The sequence below is a fragment of the Sceloporus occidentalis genome, unplaced genomic scaffold (assembly GCF_023333645.1).
Source record: "Sceloporus occidentalis isolate IW3139 unplaced genomic scaffold, rSceOcc1.0.p SCAF_9, whole genome shotgun sequence".
NCBI classification, from domain to species: Eukaryota; Metazoa; Chordata; class Lepidosauria; order Squamata; family Phrynosomatidae; genus Sceloporus; species Sceloporus occidentalis.
In genome coordinates, this window is record NW_028316989.1 from 28915637 (window position 1) to 28933417 (window position 17781).

The window sequence follows — 17781 nt, forward strand, 5'->3', positions numbered from 1 at the left end:
ATACATTTAACCTATTATTAATCTTGTTTCACATCTTCGTCAAGGGTTTTCTTATATCGCCTCGCCTGAATATCACAACTTCCGTATTAACTATTTCTACCGTAATACTATATCTCTATAACATAGTCTTCTTGTTTAACATTTATTTCACTTGAATGAATTTTCTAACATCTGAAAATAACAGTTTTATTCTATTGCAATGAATTTCTGAAAAGAAAAAAAACCAATATTTTAAAATTATTTGTTTAGCTGTCTGGCGTTTTGTAAAAGATTAGTTATTTCTGTTCATATTTGTTGTTTTTGGTATTAACAGAAGATCCAGGAACCCAGCAGATACCAAGGACCCACTGTGTGTGTGTGTGTGTGTGTGTGTGTGTGTGTGTATATATACATATATTGTTCACCCAGATTATGTTTACTTCTAAGTCCTGAAAAAACATAATAATATAACGTGGATGTATAAAATTAGAAGGTGATGGAAAACTAGAACCCAAAGCGTAATATTTTTCAACACTATCAAAATACTTTTCATAAATGAATACTATCTCTGGCTGGATATTTATTTTGTGGCTGCTATAGAGATGTATAACTCATTATTTTTATTCTAATGCAGACAAAGAAGGTCTCTTCCTTCCCAAGTTTTGTTGACGGTGAGTACACCTTTGCTATTCTCATCATGTTTATAGCATCTGCAATGGGGGAATGCGGATCCTAGCAAACATAAGAGATTGGATTTGGATGGATTTATTTCATTTTGCCCACTGTGCAAACAGTATAGGAAAAAGGCTAGAGCAAGGTGGGTATAGTGTTGCAGAAAGCCCCCCAAATGCATGAATACATGCAAAAATTAGTCCCACAACCACTCCAGAACCCTGTTCCCAAATAAGTCTTTTCCTCTGCAGTCCCTCTCAAAATGGCAACAGGAAGTGATGCAATGTTGCTTCTTTTCACCATTTTGAGAGGGACAGCAACACTACATCCTAAATCATTTTTTGTTTCAACTAGAATATAGCCACTGAATCAGAGGGAGAATTCAAAGATGTTAGTCTGTAGAATCAGTATGCAGAGGGATCTTGTAGCATCTTTGAAACTAAAGAAAAAAGTTGGCAGCATGAGCTTTCATAGACTTACATCTCCTTCCAAATCCATCTGAGGAAGTAGACTAAAGTCTAGGAAAGCTCATGCTGCCAACTTCTTTCTTTCATTTACTCTCAAAGGTGCTACAAGATCTTTCTGTGTACTGAATCAGAGGGATTTACATATGAGTTGACTTGCCACTCAATAGTTGATTCAGTGGATCGGCTGTTTTAAAGACTAGCAAGTGAGATTCAGGCCTGGGAGAGACTTAGGTACTTAGATGGAACCACCAAGGAATACCAGAGGCTACATTTCAAAGGGAGGAACTGGCAAAACTATATCTGAGTATCCCATGCCTAAGCAAACCCTATCAAATTCTGCCGTAAGTCAACCCATGACTTGAAGGCACCGACACACATCCTAAAAGCACTAGAGCCTGTCTGATCATGGAATGTAAGCAGGGTCAGCCCTGGTTAGCCCTTGCATGGGAGACCTCCAAGGAATCCCAGGAATCCAGAGGATGGAACTGGCAAAACCACTTCTGAGGAATCCTTGCCTATGAAAACCCTACAACAACTATGGAGTTGTCATAGGTCAGCAGGCAACTTGAAGGCAACACACACACATTTTTCAAAAATTAAGACCTAAATCTTGTTGTTAGTGCTGATGTTCAGTGGTTGAATCAGTTGTTTTGTGCCTTCAAGTCATTTCCAACCGTAAGATGACCCTATTGTGGCGTTTTCTTGACAAGATTTGTTCAAAGGAGATTTGCCATTGCCTTCCCCTGAGGCCGAGAGAGTGTGACTTACCTAAGGACACCCAATGGGTTTCATGGCCAAGTAGGGAATTGAACCCTGGTCTCCAGGGTCATAGTCCAACATTCAAACCACTATGCCATGCTGTGTGGTCCTTTAAATAGTCTTGGTTAGGTTTCTACCTTGCCCTACTTGGGAATCCCTGAAATTACCTGGTGGTCTCCCATCAAAGGACTAACCAGGCTTAACTCTACTTAGCTTCCAAGAGCCAACAAAACCAAATGTGTTCAGGGAGGTAATGGTGGCAAATGACCTTCTCATCTCCCTAGGGAGATGTTTAATGGCCAGTTTCCCCCAGGATGACTTAGAAGACGGCGAGGAGTCATTGCATTTGTAATTTGCAGACAGAGTTTGCTTCCAGCCTTTTTTGAGCATCTACTGAGTGGAGAGAATTTCTTATCAGCGACCGCTGTTTTATGTGGCCACAAGCTAAATAAACTGGGGTGCTTTATTTTTTTGGAAGCTGTCCCCTGCAATGCATATCATCCAGGCCTATTTGCACGGTTCCAACACTCCTCTGATTCTGGAAGTTTTAATTATGCCTTTAATAGCTGTGGCGGATGAGTCTCGTAATGAAATTAAATGTGTCTCTGTGATTGATCCGCCTGGGAATGTTGTTGGCAGCAGAAGGTCCAAGGTTCACTTAGCTGTGTCTGTTTTGCCCTTTTCCCCGAGACTGATATTACGGGTTGGTGCCTTATCTTTCATTAAATCTGTCTGAGCAGAGCCATTGCTTTCTGAAAAGGCAGGAGGGGATGACTGCCGCTTGCAAAAATAAAAAGAGAACATTATGGTTCTCTTTGTGTCCGTCTTCTCACAAGTAAAGGTGACACTTGGCTCAGCAGCAGAGCACTTGCCTGGCATGCAGAAATTTATTCCCCAGCAACTCCCAAAATAGTAGAGGCAAAACTGATACCTGAGATAAGTGGAGGTTGTTGGCTTCCGTCTCAATGGGATGGTGACCCAACTTTGCGGTTTTGCCTTTATTGGAAAGGAGTTATCCAAGGTGTTGAATCTAATTGTGGGAGAAGGCTCCTTACACTGAGAACAGTTAGTAGTGATCTATGCCAGAGGCAAAGGAAGCAGCATGCAGGGAGTTTTTTAGGGTTCCCTCCACATCTCCAGTGGGAACTTTTTCAAGATCGGTCTCCATCATCCCCAGCCGTCTTTCCCCACTGCAGTCTCTCCTTCAAGGAACAAACCCAGTTGCGAGTCCAAAGCCTGCCCTCTTATCTGGAGGGCAGGAATGGCCAAGGAACCTCTTTTTGTGTGCTTGTGTGGCCCTCTGAGACTAACAATCCTGAGGCTGGAGGCTGATCAAATTGGCTTCCTGAGAAAGAGGGAGATCAAGGGAAGAGCACATGTGAAAGTACTGAACAAGATGGTCACACAGAAGAAGAAAAAGAAAGAGGGAAGGAAACAGAATCTTTGGGATGAACTCCAGCGTGTTTTCAAGTCTCCCCATTAGAGCGGTGCCTTTGTCGGTGCCAACCCCAGATATTTCCCCGCTATGAGTTGAACCCCCTCCAGAGACGCTTTGAAGGTGTGCTAAGTTCTCCAGGCACAAATTTCTGCTTCTCTCGCTCGCTTTGCTGCATGGTAGAGAGAGATGATCCTGCCAGTTATCTCCAAGATGTTGGCCTCTCTTCCTTTTGATTTTTCAAAGAACTGAAAGAGGTTGTTAACAGGAGCATTGGAAGAGCGGAGCTAATACTGTACAACCTGCAGATCCAGAAGGCTCTGTTTTTCTTTTTTATGTAAAAGTTAATTTCAAGGCCTTCAATCAGGAAATATTTTACTGGCCCTAAAGATATTCTGAATGGCAGTTTTTCTTTACGGCGTGTGTGTTGTCTGCCTTCATGTTGTTTCCATGTTGCAGTAATACCTTTATTGTTATAGTTGTGTGTCTTCAAGTTAGATTTTTGTGAAGGTTTTTGGACTATGTAGCCATGTTCTAGAAGAGGTTATTCTTGATGTTTCCCCAGCATCTGTGGCTAGCATCTTCAGACTAAGCCTTTCATGGCTGGCATCCATAGATTTTTGTAGGTTTTTGGCCTCTATGGCCATGTTCTAGAACAGTTTACTCCTGACGTTTTGCCAGCATCTGTGGCTGGCACCTTTTGACTTCACATTGTTTCTGATTTACAGCAACCTCAAGACTTTGTCACAGGGTTTTCTTGGCAAGATTTGTTTGGAGGAGTGGCAAAATCTAGCTTTTCTTACATCCATTGGTTGGTTCACTTCTTGGCAACCCCAACACTTGCATTAGCTGGTCCCCTGACCTTCTTCATCTTATTCTTGTGCTCTTTACACTTTTTCCTTGAAGACTTTTTATTTTCATACAAGCCATGCCTGGTCTCCAGAGTTGTAGTCAAACCCTCAAATCACTATGCCACATTGGCTCAGTTTTATTTACTGGTTTCCTTATTTTCCGGTTTCCCAGCTGAATATTTGGCCATCCTGCAAGAGAGCCAGTGTTGTGTAGTGGTTTGAGTGTTACACTACAGCTCTGGAGACCAGGGTTCGATTCCCCGCTTAGCCATGGAAACCCATTGGGTGGCCTTGGGCAAGTGACACCCTCTCAGCCTCAGGGGATGGCAATGGCAAACCTCCTCTGAACAAATCTTGCCAAGATAACCCCATGATAGGTTCTGCTTAGGGTATCCATAAGTAAGAAACAACTTGAAGGAACACAACATCTACAACAATAAAGATATTCCTGCAGCATGGAAACTGGAGCTTCTGTCATGCCTCTGGACTTGTCATGAACATCTTGACGCTTGATTTCTTCTTTGCTGCTTCACAGTTTTATTTCCCTCTGCTCTTCTCTCCTTAGAATAGCTTGTGGCTACAGCTGCAGCAAGTGTGTTAGGAGCTTCTGTTTCTGTCATCCTATTGCTATTGGGGAAAATGTTCCTTCTCTGACATTTGCAACCAGCAAAAATGGGCTGAGATCTCACTATTGCCAGCGGTGGCACACGCTCCTGTAAATCTTTCAGTGCTCAGCAAACATGGCTTGAAGGTGTCTTTCTCTGTACGCTGTCCACCCTCCATTGGAAGAGTATCTCAAAGACATTTCCTTAGTTAAATCACTATGGTCTGGAGGAGAGATCCCAACTATATTCTCAGTTCTTCATTTCCTGGTTGGAAAAAAGGGCTTTCCTGACAGTCAAGAAACCCTGATACATACAACATATCAGGCTGGATTTGCATGCCTCCACAAAGGCAGGGTATTGGAGAGTAGCATGTATTCCAAGAAGTCAGGAGAAAGCAGTGAGATCTTTGCAGTTCTCTCCTAGTCTGTACAAGAACACTTGCGTTCAGAAATAATGGGGAAACAAGATGACAACTGAAGCAATATCAGCCTGGATTATTAACTCTGTGCATGGCGCTCTTCAGCGTTCCTTGCAAGCATCCTTCTAATTTTAATATTACATTGTTTTGCTTCCTACCTCCCTGACCTGCAATTGCACAGACCATTTGCTCCATCTAAATATTTGCTGCAGCAGTTGTACAGTCCTTTTTGCAATTAGGTAGACAATTATGGACATAGGAAGACTATTAAGGAATGCCAGGGGAAGTATCCGCGTTCTTTGTTATGCCTCCTTTTTCCTTCTCCTGCCAGAAAATAACCGCCCACCTCCTTGCCTTTAGTTCCAGGTCCTTGTGAACCCGAAGACCTCATTGATGGCATCATCTTCGCGGCCAATTACTTGGGCTCCACGCAGTTGCTCTCGGAGCGCAATCCCTCCAAAAACATCCGAATGATGCAAGCCCAGGAGGCGGTGAGCCGCGTCAAGGTAAGAGAGGTTATTGATCCGTGGAAAGGTAGCGCAGCATCCCTGGATGACTGTACTTGGAAGAGTCAGAAATGTCTGTTGCTCTGGAAATGTCAGCAGGGTGTTGTCTCCCGTGACGTTCCCGAAAGCTGCGCTGCTCCGAGCACCGCAGGGAGCTAGTTATTTCTTTTGTGTTGCCATATATATATATATATATATATATATATATCCACCCACCCACATAGGTGCAGAATAGGAATAATATAGAGGAGCTTTCAAAATGCTTCTGAATCAGCAGAGAAGGGCCAGATGCAATGTTCCAGGTTTATGATGTGAAAGAGGAAAAACAGCATACTTCACTCTGCAAACAAATAACAAAAATTAGACTTGGTAACACTGACCTGAGATTATACATTGTTCTTGCATTGTGTAAATTACACTCACATAGTTGAATGGTGGTCAAGCCGCACTACCCGTCTCCTGAATACAGATGTTGTGCAGCCAGTTATCTCATCTGCAAATGCACATTTTGTTACCACATCCTCATTGAATCCAGTTGTAGGTTGACAGCACTGAAGAGTAGCTAGGAACCAACCAAGCGTGCATAAGTGCAAGCGCAACAGTCACACTTCTGGAAATCTGCTTATTTAACTGTGAACCAAAACTAGATATTACGCCTTGGCCAAAGAAGTGCAAATGTGTGCGAAAGGGAACTTAAGTGTGCATAAAACTAATATGATGCCAGCCTTCAAATGCCCCATCAATTGTATCAATTGATGTGGAAGCCTAACCTCTCTGCAAAAGTATGGCTTTTGCCAAAAATGGTGCTTTCTGCCTTTTGTTGCTTGGAATGTCTAACAGGACTAACCTTGTCTTGCAATATTGGGACCCTTTCTGTTTCCCTGCCCCTCTCAGGGTGATGGTTTCTGGTCTGAGAAGCAGAGAAATACACAACATCACATACAAAAAAAGTTCTTCTAAGTGGTATGGAATTAAGGGAGGGGGAAACCAATATACAAAGTTATTGTTTCCAGATGGGACTCACACACTTACCGTCACATCGATTTTTGTCCCCTTCTATCTCAGAATCTGATACAGAATCCTATTTGCATCTCACTGAGCTTGGGAACGTTCTTGTTTAGACTAAAGCTTCCTTGCTGGTTTGCTCATTTGCCGGTGCAATGGCACTCTGTATACAATGTCACTTTTACCGTCTTGGATTGAACCCAGACATTTTGTCTTGAACCAAAAAGGCCAACCACTTCCATAGGGGGAACATATGCATACATTAGATGCCAACAGACCTCCAGCCACTAAATTATTTAGTATTTTCTGTAATGAGTTGGTGATAGATGCATACAACTAAAAGCTGAGATGCACTCACACACGCCAGGGTTGCCCATTGTCCCTTATTATAAGGGATGTCCTTTATCGGAGGGTCGGATAAGCTTGTCCCTTATAGGACTGGCAGGGTTAGAAAGCTGTTTCAATCTTGGAAAGCTTTTCCTTTTATATAAACTAAACAAGATGCCAAAAAAAGAAAATCCCCTATTTTTGGACATGGGCTTGTCACAGAGACAGAAATGGGTACGTCATGTAATGTTTGAAAGTGGACAATAATTTTACAGAGAAATACATGGCTTTGTTGTTCGTTGTTGCTTGCTTTCAGGTCGTTTCTGACTTACGGCGACCCTTTAACAGAAATCAATATTTTCATTTGGTATTTTGACAGAACATGAACTTATTGCTAGCTACTTCCAGACTGACAACCCTGGGCAATGTGAATTGCAACTGTCCCTTATTGCTATTTTGAAAACATGGCGACACTAACACACATAGACGCATGCACAATATTTTCTTTTTCTCTGCTCAAAGTAGGTCGGAGATCCCTGGATGAAAGGTTTCCCTGGCTTCACCTGATGTATTTTTTCTCTTCCCTCATTTCCCCCTTGTTTCTTTTTATGCTTTTTGTCTACTTCCCTTTTATTTATCTTTTTCCTGACCTTTTTTTTAACGCTTCTAACCCAGAGGATGCAAAAAGCAGCTAAAATCAAGAAAAAAGCGGTGTGTAAACGGTTTTTCTTGAATGCTAATGTCTGTAGTATGGGTTTGTTTTGCTTTTCTGTTTTGGTCATCCCTGTGCATCCTGGAGTGTCGTGTCCCTTGTGGTGAATCTTGTAAAACTGTATTGTTTTGTTTTGTTTTTGTTTGTACGTTGCTGGATGGAGGGAGACAGTTTGTTGGTTCCTTTGAAGGTTCTCCTTTGAGGCTTGCTGGTTATTCATTTCTTTGGTTTCATTGTGTGGTTTGGCTGGTTTTGTTGGAAAGTGGCTCATTTCCTGCTTTCTCTTGTCTCTTTGCTACTAAAGACTGAAGGGTTTTGATGCTCTTGGGTTGCGCCTTTGCTCAGCCCAGATAAAGATAACCACCGAGATTCCACATCACAGTTTACGTTTTGTAACTTTATGAATCCACAGATACCTTGCAGAAATGCAATGAAACCCTGGTAGTGAATTGCAAAAAATGTTCATCTGGGTATCAACAAGAGTGCTAAGATGCACACTGGGTGCTCCTTATGAGCATCAGGCACTTCTGATGTGCACTGGATACTTCTGATGTGCATTGAAAACAGGAATTTCTGATGTGCATCAAACACTTCTGATATATATTCAGTGCTTCTGTTGTGCTCTGGCACTTTCTAGGTGGTGTCCTGATGCACATTGGTGAGCGCTCCCCGAAAGCTCATTGGTGCCATTTCTATTTCCGACACACTTAAGTCCACTTACTAAATTGTAATTCCCATGCTGAAGTCCAGTCAACGTTTTCATCCCACTAAAACTGGGGTGGGAAAAGCGAACCACATACAGCCCCTGTAGCTGTTTTATAGCTCCAAACAAAAATTACTCTTTAGTGTGCCCCCAAAATTTCAAGGTCTGTGGCTCTCAAACTCTGGCCTTCCAGGTGTTGGAAACTTTGGTTCCCAAGATTCCTGAGCAAGTGTTGACTGGGATTTCTGGGAGTTGAAGTCTAAAACTAAAATTAGTTTTGAAGTCTAAAACTAAAATTATTATTGAAATGTATTGTAACCTGCCTCGGTCCATAGGGAGAGGCAAGATATAAATAATAATAATAATAATAATAATAATAATAATAATAAAACCTCTAGAGAGCCAGAGTTTGAAAACCAGGGAAATATGGGGATACATTTTAAAACCTAGGGGGCATGGGGATATTTTCTCCACGAGCTTTTTGTTTTTGACGCACTAAGGCATTTATTGTATCCGTAAAGAGCCATGTAAACTTATGGCGCTATACAAATAAATGACGATGACGACGACAATGATGATGATATTATTATTATTATTATTATTATTATTATTTTAGGCCCTGTTTTTTTTTAAACAGGAAGTGAGCAGGAAGAAATAACTTCTTGTTATTTGAAAAAAGGGTCTCACGCTTGTCTAAAAAAAATGACCCAAGGATACTCAAATGATCCAAGAATGCCTATGTCTAAATGACCCAAGGATGCCCCAAAATGTGATTATTTCTGCCTCTCGAAGATGTATGTAGTAGGGTGGTGCAGCCCTCCAAAGTCTCCTGGGACACCAATACAGCTCCTACTCTCTTAAGAGTAGGCCACCCCTGCCCCAAATTTTGCAAGAGTTACTATTTTAGGGATACAGCTCCAGAGTCTCCCAGCCAACATGGTGCCTGGCATCTAGTGGCTGTTGAGACTTCCACACCAATGCGGTAGGCGATCCAATCTGGTTTTTCATCCAAACTGGAAGGAAATTCTCCAAGATGTTTCATTCTCCACTTCCCCCCAACAGGACAAGCATCTTGCATAGTTCATTTAAACCTGAGACTAACCCCTACTAGATTCATCAGCCACCAGCTGTCGTTGGTCATAGCCCCAAAAGTAATATTCTCAGTCCATGCCCTTGTGCAAGACAAAGAACACAAGACACAGTGGTGAATGTGTGATATCAACAAATACTCTGGGTTCTAGCTTGAATTTGAATCCAAAGTGTTTGACCCTATCCCTAAAATAGGTTAAACACCTTGGACATCCCCTGAGAAATTAAGATAAAAATGTGATGTAGAGGCTACACACAGTTACTGTTTGGCAACAGTGCAAAACTTATGGAGAAGGTAGTTCTTGTCTAAGGTGCTATGCTCAAGATTAGTACTGTCTCTTAACAAAAGCCTTTTCTTTGTAATTGGCATCATTCTTGCTTCATTTGGATAAGGAATTACAGCTGGTGTTGTAAACCAATTGTAAGGCTAGTGTCATCATTAATTATCTGCTTTCAGGATGGAAGGAAAAGTACTGCTTATTTCATTTTGCAATCCCCCATAATAAAACAAGGACTTGTAATGGCTATGTATTGGTCTACTGAGCCTTGGTGGCTTCCTTACAATGGAATCTTCTGGGAAACCAAAATGGCCACCGAAAGTCCAAGAGAGCATTGAAGAACTCCAGTAAGCTTTGTGCCTCCTCAAACCTCTCCCAAAATGCTCTTGCCCTTTTGTATACATTTGAGAAGGCAGGATATTTTCCCCAACATAAATGCAAGGTAGAGATGGTACTCAGAAATGACTCCATTTTGTGACATACAGTACTGACATGTGCAAAGAAAACTGCTAGATTCCCTAAGAAATAAAGTGAAGTTAAGGGTGCATGAAATATCCATCTACAGAGCAGATGTCTCTGTTGGATCTCTCCATAATTTGCTGAACGCTCCAAGTTGCCGGCTTGTGTACAAAACACACACTTCTCTTGTCCGCTTCATTCTTGGTACTCCAAAAACACCAAGGGGAGCAGCATGAGTTGATATTTGACCCATGAGACTGTAGAGATAACTAAAAAGTTGCATTGACTCCAGGAAAGGGAGTGACTTAACCCTTGTTGGGTTACCATTCCAATGCAACCTAGTTGTGCTTTAGCAATGGCTCCCTTGAAAGAGGAATTAATTATAACCAATGTGTTTTCTAGCAATTTATTTCCAAGGTCTGCTACAATCCCCCTTGTTGGCCTCAACATCCAAAGTGTCCACCCTTGAACTCTTTGCTTTAGGGCTCACCAGTTGAAGGAATTTCTCAGGAGGCTTCTCTTCAGGGGGTTAGGTTTGTGCATGTATTTTGGAAAGGGATGCTTCCAGAAAGCTGGCTTGTCTTGCGGTCAACCTGTGCTGTGTGGTTGTTGTGTGCCCCACTCTCCATCTTGTCCAGAGTAGCTGTTGGGACGAAAGGACTGTTTGCCAGAAGAAAAACTTAATGTTTTCTCTGTACTGTTCCCTTGTGGGCTTTCGTTTCGTTTTCATTTCATATTTTCTAGAGCTCCGAGGGAGATTCCCAAGCGTTGACAGAAGTGGATCTGTTCATCTCCACGCAGAGGATTAAAGTTCTGAATGCAGATACGCAGGTAAGCATGCAAAAAACCAATGCTGTCAGATGGACATCCATTTCAAATATCTATCCAAGGTGCTGAACTTAGGTTGAGCACCTTGGATCGCTATTTTCACTATTTCTAATGGGGAGAGGATTCTCCACTCGGTTGACATGGAAGTTACCAGCTGCTCTGGTTGCATTCACAGTCAGCCCTAAATGCATACAAAAAATTTGGCAAGTTGAAAACATTTGCAGAATGTGGCTCATTTCAGTTGGGGTTGACCCACTTGATCAATGAGAACTTGATAAGTAAACACTTACATAAATTCTGTTGTTGGGACAAGCAATGGATTGTAAGCAGATGTATTTATTCCTCTCTCTGCAGTTTTCAACTGCAAGTATATCCATTTTCCACCTGCTAATTTTTTCCTCCAACTACGCATCTTTTGTTGTTGTTCAGCTGCCCAGAAAGATGCACACAGGCCGGACCTGACTTCAAGTGTGCGTTGTTCAACCCAAGAACCCAAAATTAGTTTCTGAGTCTCGACATTAGGATGAATGCCAAACCTGCAGTCAGGAGTGCTTCAGGCACAGAGACGTGGGAATTATTAATAGTTCTAACATGACTCTTTCACAGATATAGTCTGTAGACTCAGTACATAGAAAGATCTTGCAGCACCTTAGAGACTAAAGGAAAGAAGGAAATTGGCAGCATGTGCTTTCGTAGACTTCAGTCTACTTCCTCAGATACATTTGGAGGAATGGAAGCCAGACACAGACATATATATGCCATTGGTATGTAAGGATGTCAATCCAAATTACAAATCCTTTGTGTATGGAAATGAAGTTGCAGATCCAGTTTTAACAACGGTTTTTAGTGCACAAAGACATAGGAAAACTGTACTTTGTGCATGGAGATAAACTGACATGCATCTATTGCCCTCACCACAAGTTAGTCCCATTGCAAAACTGGATCTGCCAAAACTGAATCTGCAATTTTATTTCCATACACAAAGGATTTGTAATTTTAATTGACATGCTCACATACCAGTGGCATATATACGTGTCTGTGCATGGCTTCCACTGCACCAAATGCATCTGAGGAAGTAGACTGAAGTCTATGAAAGCTCATGCTGCCAACTTCTTTCTTTCAGTTAGTCTCAAAGATGCTGCAAGATGTCTCTACGAAATGGCTCTTTCATGTTATTATTATTTATTATGTTTATTTACAGGTTGCAAGCCTGCAGTTTGATATTATTATTATTATTATTATTATTATTATTATTATCTCACTTTTTCTCCAACCATAGGCCTTGAGCTGGCTTACAAATGTTAAAACAGGTGACTAGTTTAGGCACATTTTGTTTAAACATTTGGGCCTGAACAGACAGTGCTTCGGGTCACTTTGGAAATATGCTGTTTAAATGACACATGGATTTTAAGAGTCCAGAAGCTATGCCAAAGCTGCACTGCTTTCCTTAGGACTGGCGCATGGCTTTGGCACGGCTTCCGGCCTCTTAGGACGCATGCATCATTTAAACAGCGTACCTCCACAGTGACCCGAAGCAGCTTTATTTTGGCCTGTCTGTTTGAGCCCATATGTTGTAAGCCACCTTGGCTCTCATTTTTGGGCTTGAGCCATCCACTACCTTCACAAACTGCCCCTGGGCCCTGTGCTACATTGGTAGATATTTTCAGGAAGGCGATTGCTCCAATCATTATTAAAAGGCTGTCTGCTGCCCCACAGCCCCAGGCTTGTTGTGGGTGCTTAATAAAACGACAAACAGTTATGGGATCGGCTCGCTGCTGTAACAGATGCATTATACGGTTGCATTTTGCCCCAGCATGTAAATAATAAATGCCAATTTGGTAGGGGAAAGCATGGATATGAGAGCTGAATACTTGGTATAGGAGCAGCTAGAGCCAAAAGCAAGATTTAAGAGGTAGAGAGGGTGCAACAAATTAATCCGTTTCCTGTTGTGATGGATCGGCGTTGCTTTCACTAAGCAGGACTTGGTTTCTTCCGGCTTGCAGCACTTTCCAAAGAAGAGCTAGTGCAAAGATACAGTGTATGTATGTGGGTGTGTTGTGAGTGCTCCCTTTGGTTTTTTGAACTACAGCTCTTAGAAATTGCCAGCCACCGTGGCTACTGAAATGGTCTAATCCTGTCTGAAAGTCACCTAAGTTAGGAACCATGACTGCAGTCTTGGCAACAGTTTTAGTAACTCTGCAGCACAGGATGCAAAACAATCTATCCATCTATCTATCTATCTATCTATCTATCTATCTATCTATCTATCTCCTGCCTCTCCGTCAGGATCAAGGTGGCTTACAGTAAAGATAAAAATACAGCAATGTAACAATATAAATCAAACCATTATCTCCCCCACCAATGCAACAATTAAAATTCTCTTATAACAATAAAATGACAAGCTTCAATTTGTGTTCCATCTCTGATCTATTTGAGGCCTCCTCAGAACGAAATAAAGAAAAGGTGGGCCTTAAGACCTCAATGTTTTTTTGATGGTCCTCAGTCCATGAAGACGTCTTGGACTGCTTTTTTCCTGAAAAGAAAAGGTTGAATTACATCTTCTGGAAACTGCAGACTCAGTCTCCTTTATCTGGATCTCTGAAATGCTCTGAAATCCAAAATTGTCGCCATGGGTGCCTGAGACAGTGACGCCTTTGCTTTCTCATGGTTCAGCGTACAAAACCTTTGTTTCATGCACAGCATTATTTCAAATATTGTGTATAAAATTACCTTTGGGCTATGTGTGCAAGGTGTCTAGGGAACCTAAATGAATTTCATATTTCGACTTGGGTCTCATCTCCAAGACGTTCCCAAATCTGAAAGAAAAAATCCAAAACGCTACTGGTCCCAAGCATTTCCGATAAGGGAGACTCAATCTGTACCAAAAGTGGCCATTCCCCTTTTGAATAGCTGGACGCCTGCTTTCACTCATCGGTTTTAATATCAAAAGATGTGGCTGTTGAGGAAAAGTAGCTGATGCTCACGTGATCCCTTTTGCTGGCATAACAATATAAGAAACATGCCTATCAGATAGAGAACAAGAGACCATATTTCAAGAGAACTGGAATGTCTTTATTAACTTCATAAAGAGTTAATACATCAGTTGAGACCCCCATCTCATTAGGTTTACTGCGGGAAAGATATGTTAACTTGACTACTTCCCTTCCCTGGTTTCCAAAGAATCCAAAGACCTTCTCTTCAACAACATTGCCTTCATAGAACTGAATATCCCCACAAAAGCATTTTTAGGCAAGGTATTAAACAATTTTTCATGTAGACTTGTACATCTGCACCCAAAGTTTATTGTTTTGATATATGCTTTAAGATGATTTTTACTTGTTGTTGTGCATTTCTTTAATGAAAACAAGTTTAGAGGAGAAGAAGGAGAAGAAGAAGAAGACACTTCTCCAGTGACGAGAGGCAAATCGTTCAGTCCTTTGGCTTCTCTCTTTCTCTAGGAAACCATGATGGACCATGCCCTGCGTACCATCTCCTACATCGCTGATATTGGGAATATTGTCGTCTTGATGGCAAGGCGCCGAATGCCCCGGTCAGCATCCCAGGACTGTATTGAAACAACTCCTGGGGCGCAAGAAGGAAAGAAGCAGTACAAGATGATCTGCCATGTCTTTGAATCGGAGGATGTAAGTAAACAGCCTTCGGAGGGATGCATAATTTAGAGATTGTGCCTGACTGGAGCTTTTTGCTTCATTAATCCCTTTTAGAGGGGTCTGGGGCTCTCTTCCATTCCCATGAATAACTTTTTGCTTATTCCTCTTGGAATCCCCTGCCCAAGCTAACGTTCATGCATTATTACCCTTCTCTTCTAGTGCTTGAATCTTTAATAATTCAGCTTGCTCTTTAAAGGTCCCTTAAATCAGTGGCGACCTAAAATGACATTTGTGCTTTAAGGGATGGTCAGAACACAGAGCATGGCCTTACACCAGAGTTGGGATATGTCTAGTATCCTCTGGGTGCCATACATTGGTGTCATTTTCATAGTCGCAATGGTATATTTTGGAAATGCAGGGCCTTACTAGGACGATCTGTATAACCAGTGGAGAATCCAAAAGTGGAGGTGGCTGTGTTGCTCTAAAACAAGCGTTTGTATATAGTAGGATCACATCTTCTTGATTAATTAATTAATATAGTGCCTTTCTTCCATTGCTGCTTACAGCATACCTTAAAACGAAATACAGCTAGACCAATGAATAGGTCGAGAGTTTTTAAAAACAAGCCATTCTGTTCAAAACACCAACTGAATATTTTGCAAAGCAGTATGGTATAGTGGTTTGAGCCTTGGACACTGGGAGAACAAGGCTTGAATCCATGCTCAGCCATGGAAACTCAGTGGCTGACTTTGGGCAAACCACACTCTCTCAGCCTCAGGCAAGGGCAACCCTCCTCCAAAAAAACTTGCCAAGAAAACCCTGTGATAGGTTCAACTTAGGGTCACCATAAGTTGGAAATGACTTGAATTCAAAGATATAGCCATGGTAGTCTGTAGGATCGGTATGTAGGGAGATCTTGTAGCACCTTCGAAACTAACTGAAAGAGCACGAGCTTTCCTAGACTTAAGTCTACTTCCTTAGATGCCTTTGAGGAATATGCATCTTAGGAGTTTATAGCATGCAAAAATAAAGCGATTTACCTCTACCAGGATATGTTGATTATAAGATGCAATCAGGAATTATTGCACAAACAATGCTGCCAGGCGACTGCATCCCAGCTCCTAGCTGTTCTTAGCCCACTGCTTTTCAAAAATGGGCGCTTCCCGTGTTTGGAAATTGGCCTGCTGAGCATGGCTGGGAGCCGGGATGCAGTTGCCCAGTGGCATTGGTGGCATTTTTCATGCAATAATTCCCAATTGCATCCTGTAAGCGACTGTAAAGGGGTTAGTCACTTTATTTTGGCATGCGATAAACTCCTTAGGAAGTAAACTTAAGTCTAGTAAAGCTCATTCTGCCAACTTCTTTCTTTCAGCTAGTCTCAAAGGTGCTACAAGATCTCTCTACCAATGACTTGAAGGCATGCAACAACAACAACAGACAACTTGTAGCGAGTTTAGGGAAGGGTGACAAGGATACGAATTAAAATGCAATAACATCCCAAGTCCACAAAACAGCAGCCTAACCAAAAATGCCCCAAATACACGATGCAAGCTTTCAAAGCTCCACTGGCTTCTTCATCAGACAAAGGTGTTTAAAATTCTACAGGAGAAAGGGGGGAAATGGTGACGATGTTAGAGTCACAGGAAGGTCAGGTTGTGCCGAGTGCCTCCTCCTGTGTTGCTTTCCTCTCCGTCACACGGCTTTTTTCGTTCGCAGGCTCAACTGATCGCTCAATCAATCGGTCAGGCCTTCAGCGTGGCCTACCAGGAGTTCCTCCGCGCCAACGGCATCAACCCAGAAGATCTGAGCCAGAAGGAGTACAGTGACATTATCAATACCCAAGAGATGTACAACGACGATCTCATCCATTTCTCCAACTCAGAGAACTGCAAAGAGGTGGATTTATTTTTTTCTTATTCTGAATTATTGTTTTTTGTAAAAGTCCCCTTCAATGCTCCTCTCCCTCTGCTTGTTAGTAATACACACGCTGAGAACTCATGCGGAGTTTTAAGAGTTCCTTTGCAAGCATGTTTTTAAAGTATATACACCAGGAGCATTAAATTAAACCCACTGTGCTGTTCAGGGTGTTTTGTTATTACCTCTGTTATCTATGGCAATTACTGAATTTTGCTTTCTTCGTCATAAAGGACTGCATCTCTGTCTGTCCCCAACCTTGTGCCTTCTAAATGTTACTGGCTGTCAACTCTCAGCAACCTGGCTAACCAGGCCAAGGGGAAGGGACGATGGAAGTTGTAGTCCAAAAGGTTTGGAGACAAGGGGTGCCTTATACTGCAGAGATCATGGTATGTATATCTGAGCGATGTTGAAAATATGGCCCTTGGGCCACATGTCACCCTTGAAGTGCCCAGATGTCCCAGATCCTAAATTTTAAAAAACATAAATTACTTTTTTAAAAAATCTTGGGCATTTTTTTTTGTACCAAACCAGTCCAAATTATCCAAAATCACCTTAAAATGAAGATATAGGCCCGATACAAACAGGCAAAAGGCGCCGTCCTGGGGCTGAAATTAGGGCTCGCGAGAGCGGAGTGACCGCACACTCCTAAGCCCTACTGTGCCATAATGGTGCACCCCCATCTACATAGGGCTGCCATGATGATGTACACGTGGCACAGCGTCCAAATGGCTCCGTGCCGCATGGACATAATCAGTGCATGCAAGGGTGCTAATGGTGCCGCATGCGCGCCCTAAGAAGAACCCAACAGGAGTGGATTCTTTTTAGGGCTCCCGGAGGCTGCAGCGTTTGGTTGCTGCAGCCTCCAAGTGGAGCAGAAAGGGGCAGCATCTCAGTGCTCCTTTCTGCCCGTATGTATTGGGCCTTAGTTCCCCTAACTCGGTGAGCCTGGGAAGTCACACTCTCTCAACCTCAGGGGAAGGCAATGACAAACTTCCTCAGAGTCAAGAAGACCCCATGATAGGTTTGCCTTGGGGTCATCATAAGTCGGAAACCAGGGTTCAATTCTCAACGCATCCATTAAACGCAATGGGTGACCTTGGGCAAGTCACACTCTCTCAGCCTCAGGGGGAGGCGATAGTAAACCGCCTCTGAACAAATCT

At 42.3% G+C, this 17781-nt stretch overlaps 1 protein-coding gene across 4 annotated transcripts in view; it reads left to right on the top strand.

Annotated features, from left to right (window-relative positions):
• The window catches only part of APBA2 (amyloid beta precursor protein binding family A member 2), a 79284-nt gene that overhangs the window by 46697 nt on the left and 14806 nt on the right, over positions 1–17781 (top strand). For 3 of the 4 annotated variants that reach the window (XM_089538374.1, XM_089538375.1, XM_089538377.1), the window contains exons 4-9: positions 614–650; positions 5547–5692; positions 7700–7735; positions 11010–11096; positions 14552–14737; positions 16421–16600. In XM_089538374.1, the coding sequence (XP_089394500.1) occupies positions 614–650; positions 5547–5692; positions 7700–7735; positions 11010–11096; positions 14552–14737; positions 16421–16600 (672 nt within the window). The remainder of the gene's footprint in view (positions 1–613; positions 651–5546; positions 5693–7699; positions 7736–11009; positions 11097–14551; positions 14738–16420; positions 16601–17781) is intronic. The other variant, XM_089538376.1, reaches the window with a different exon arrangement.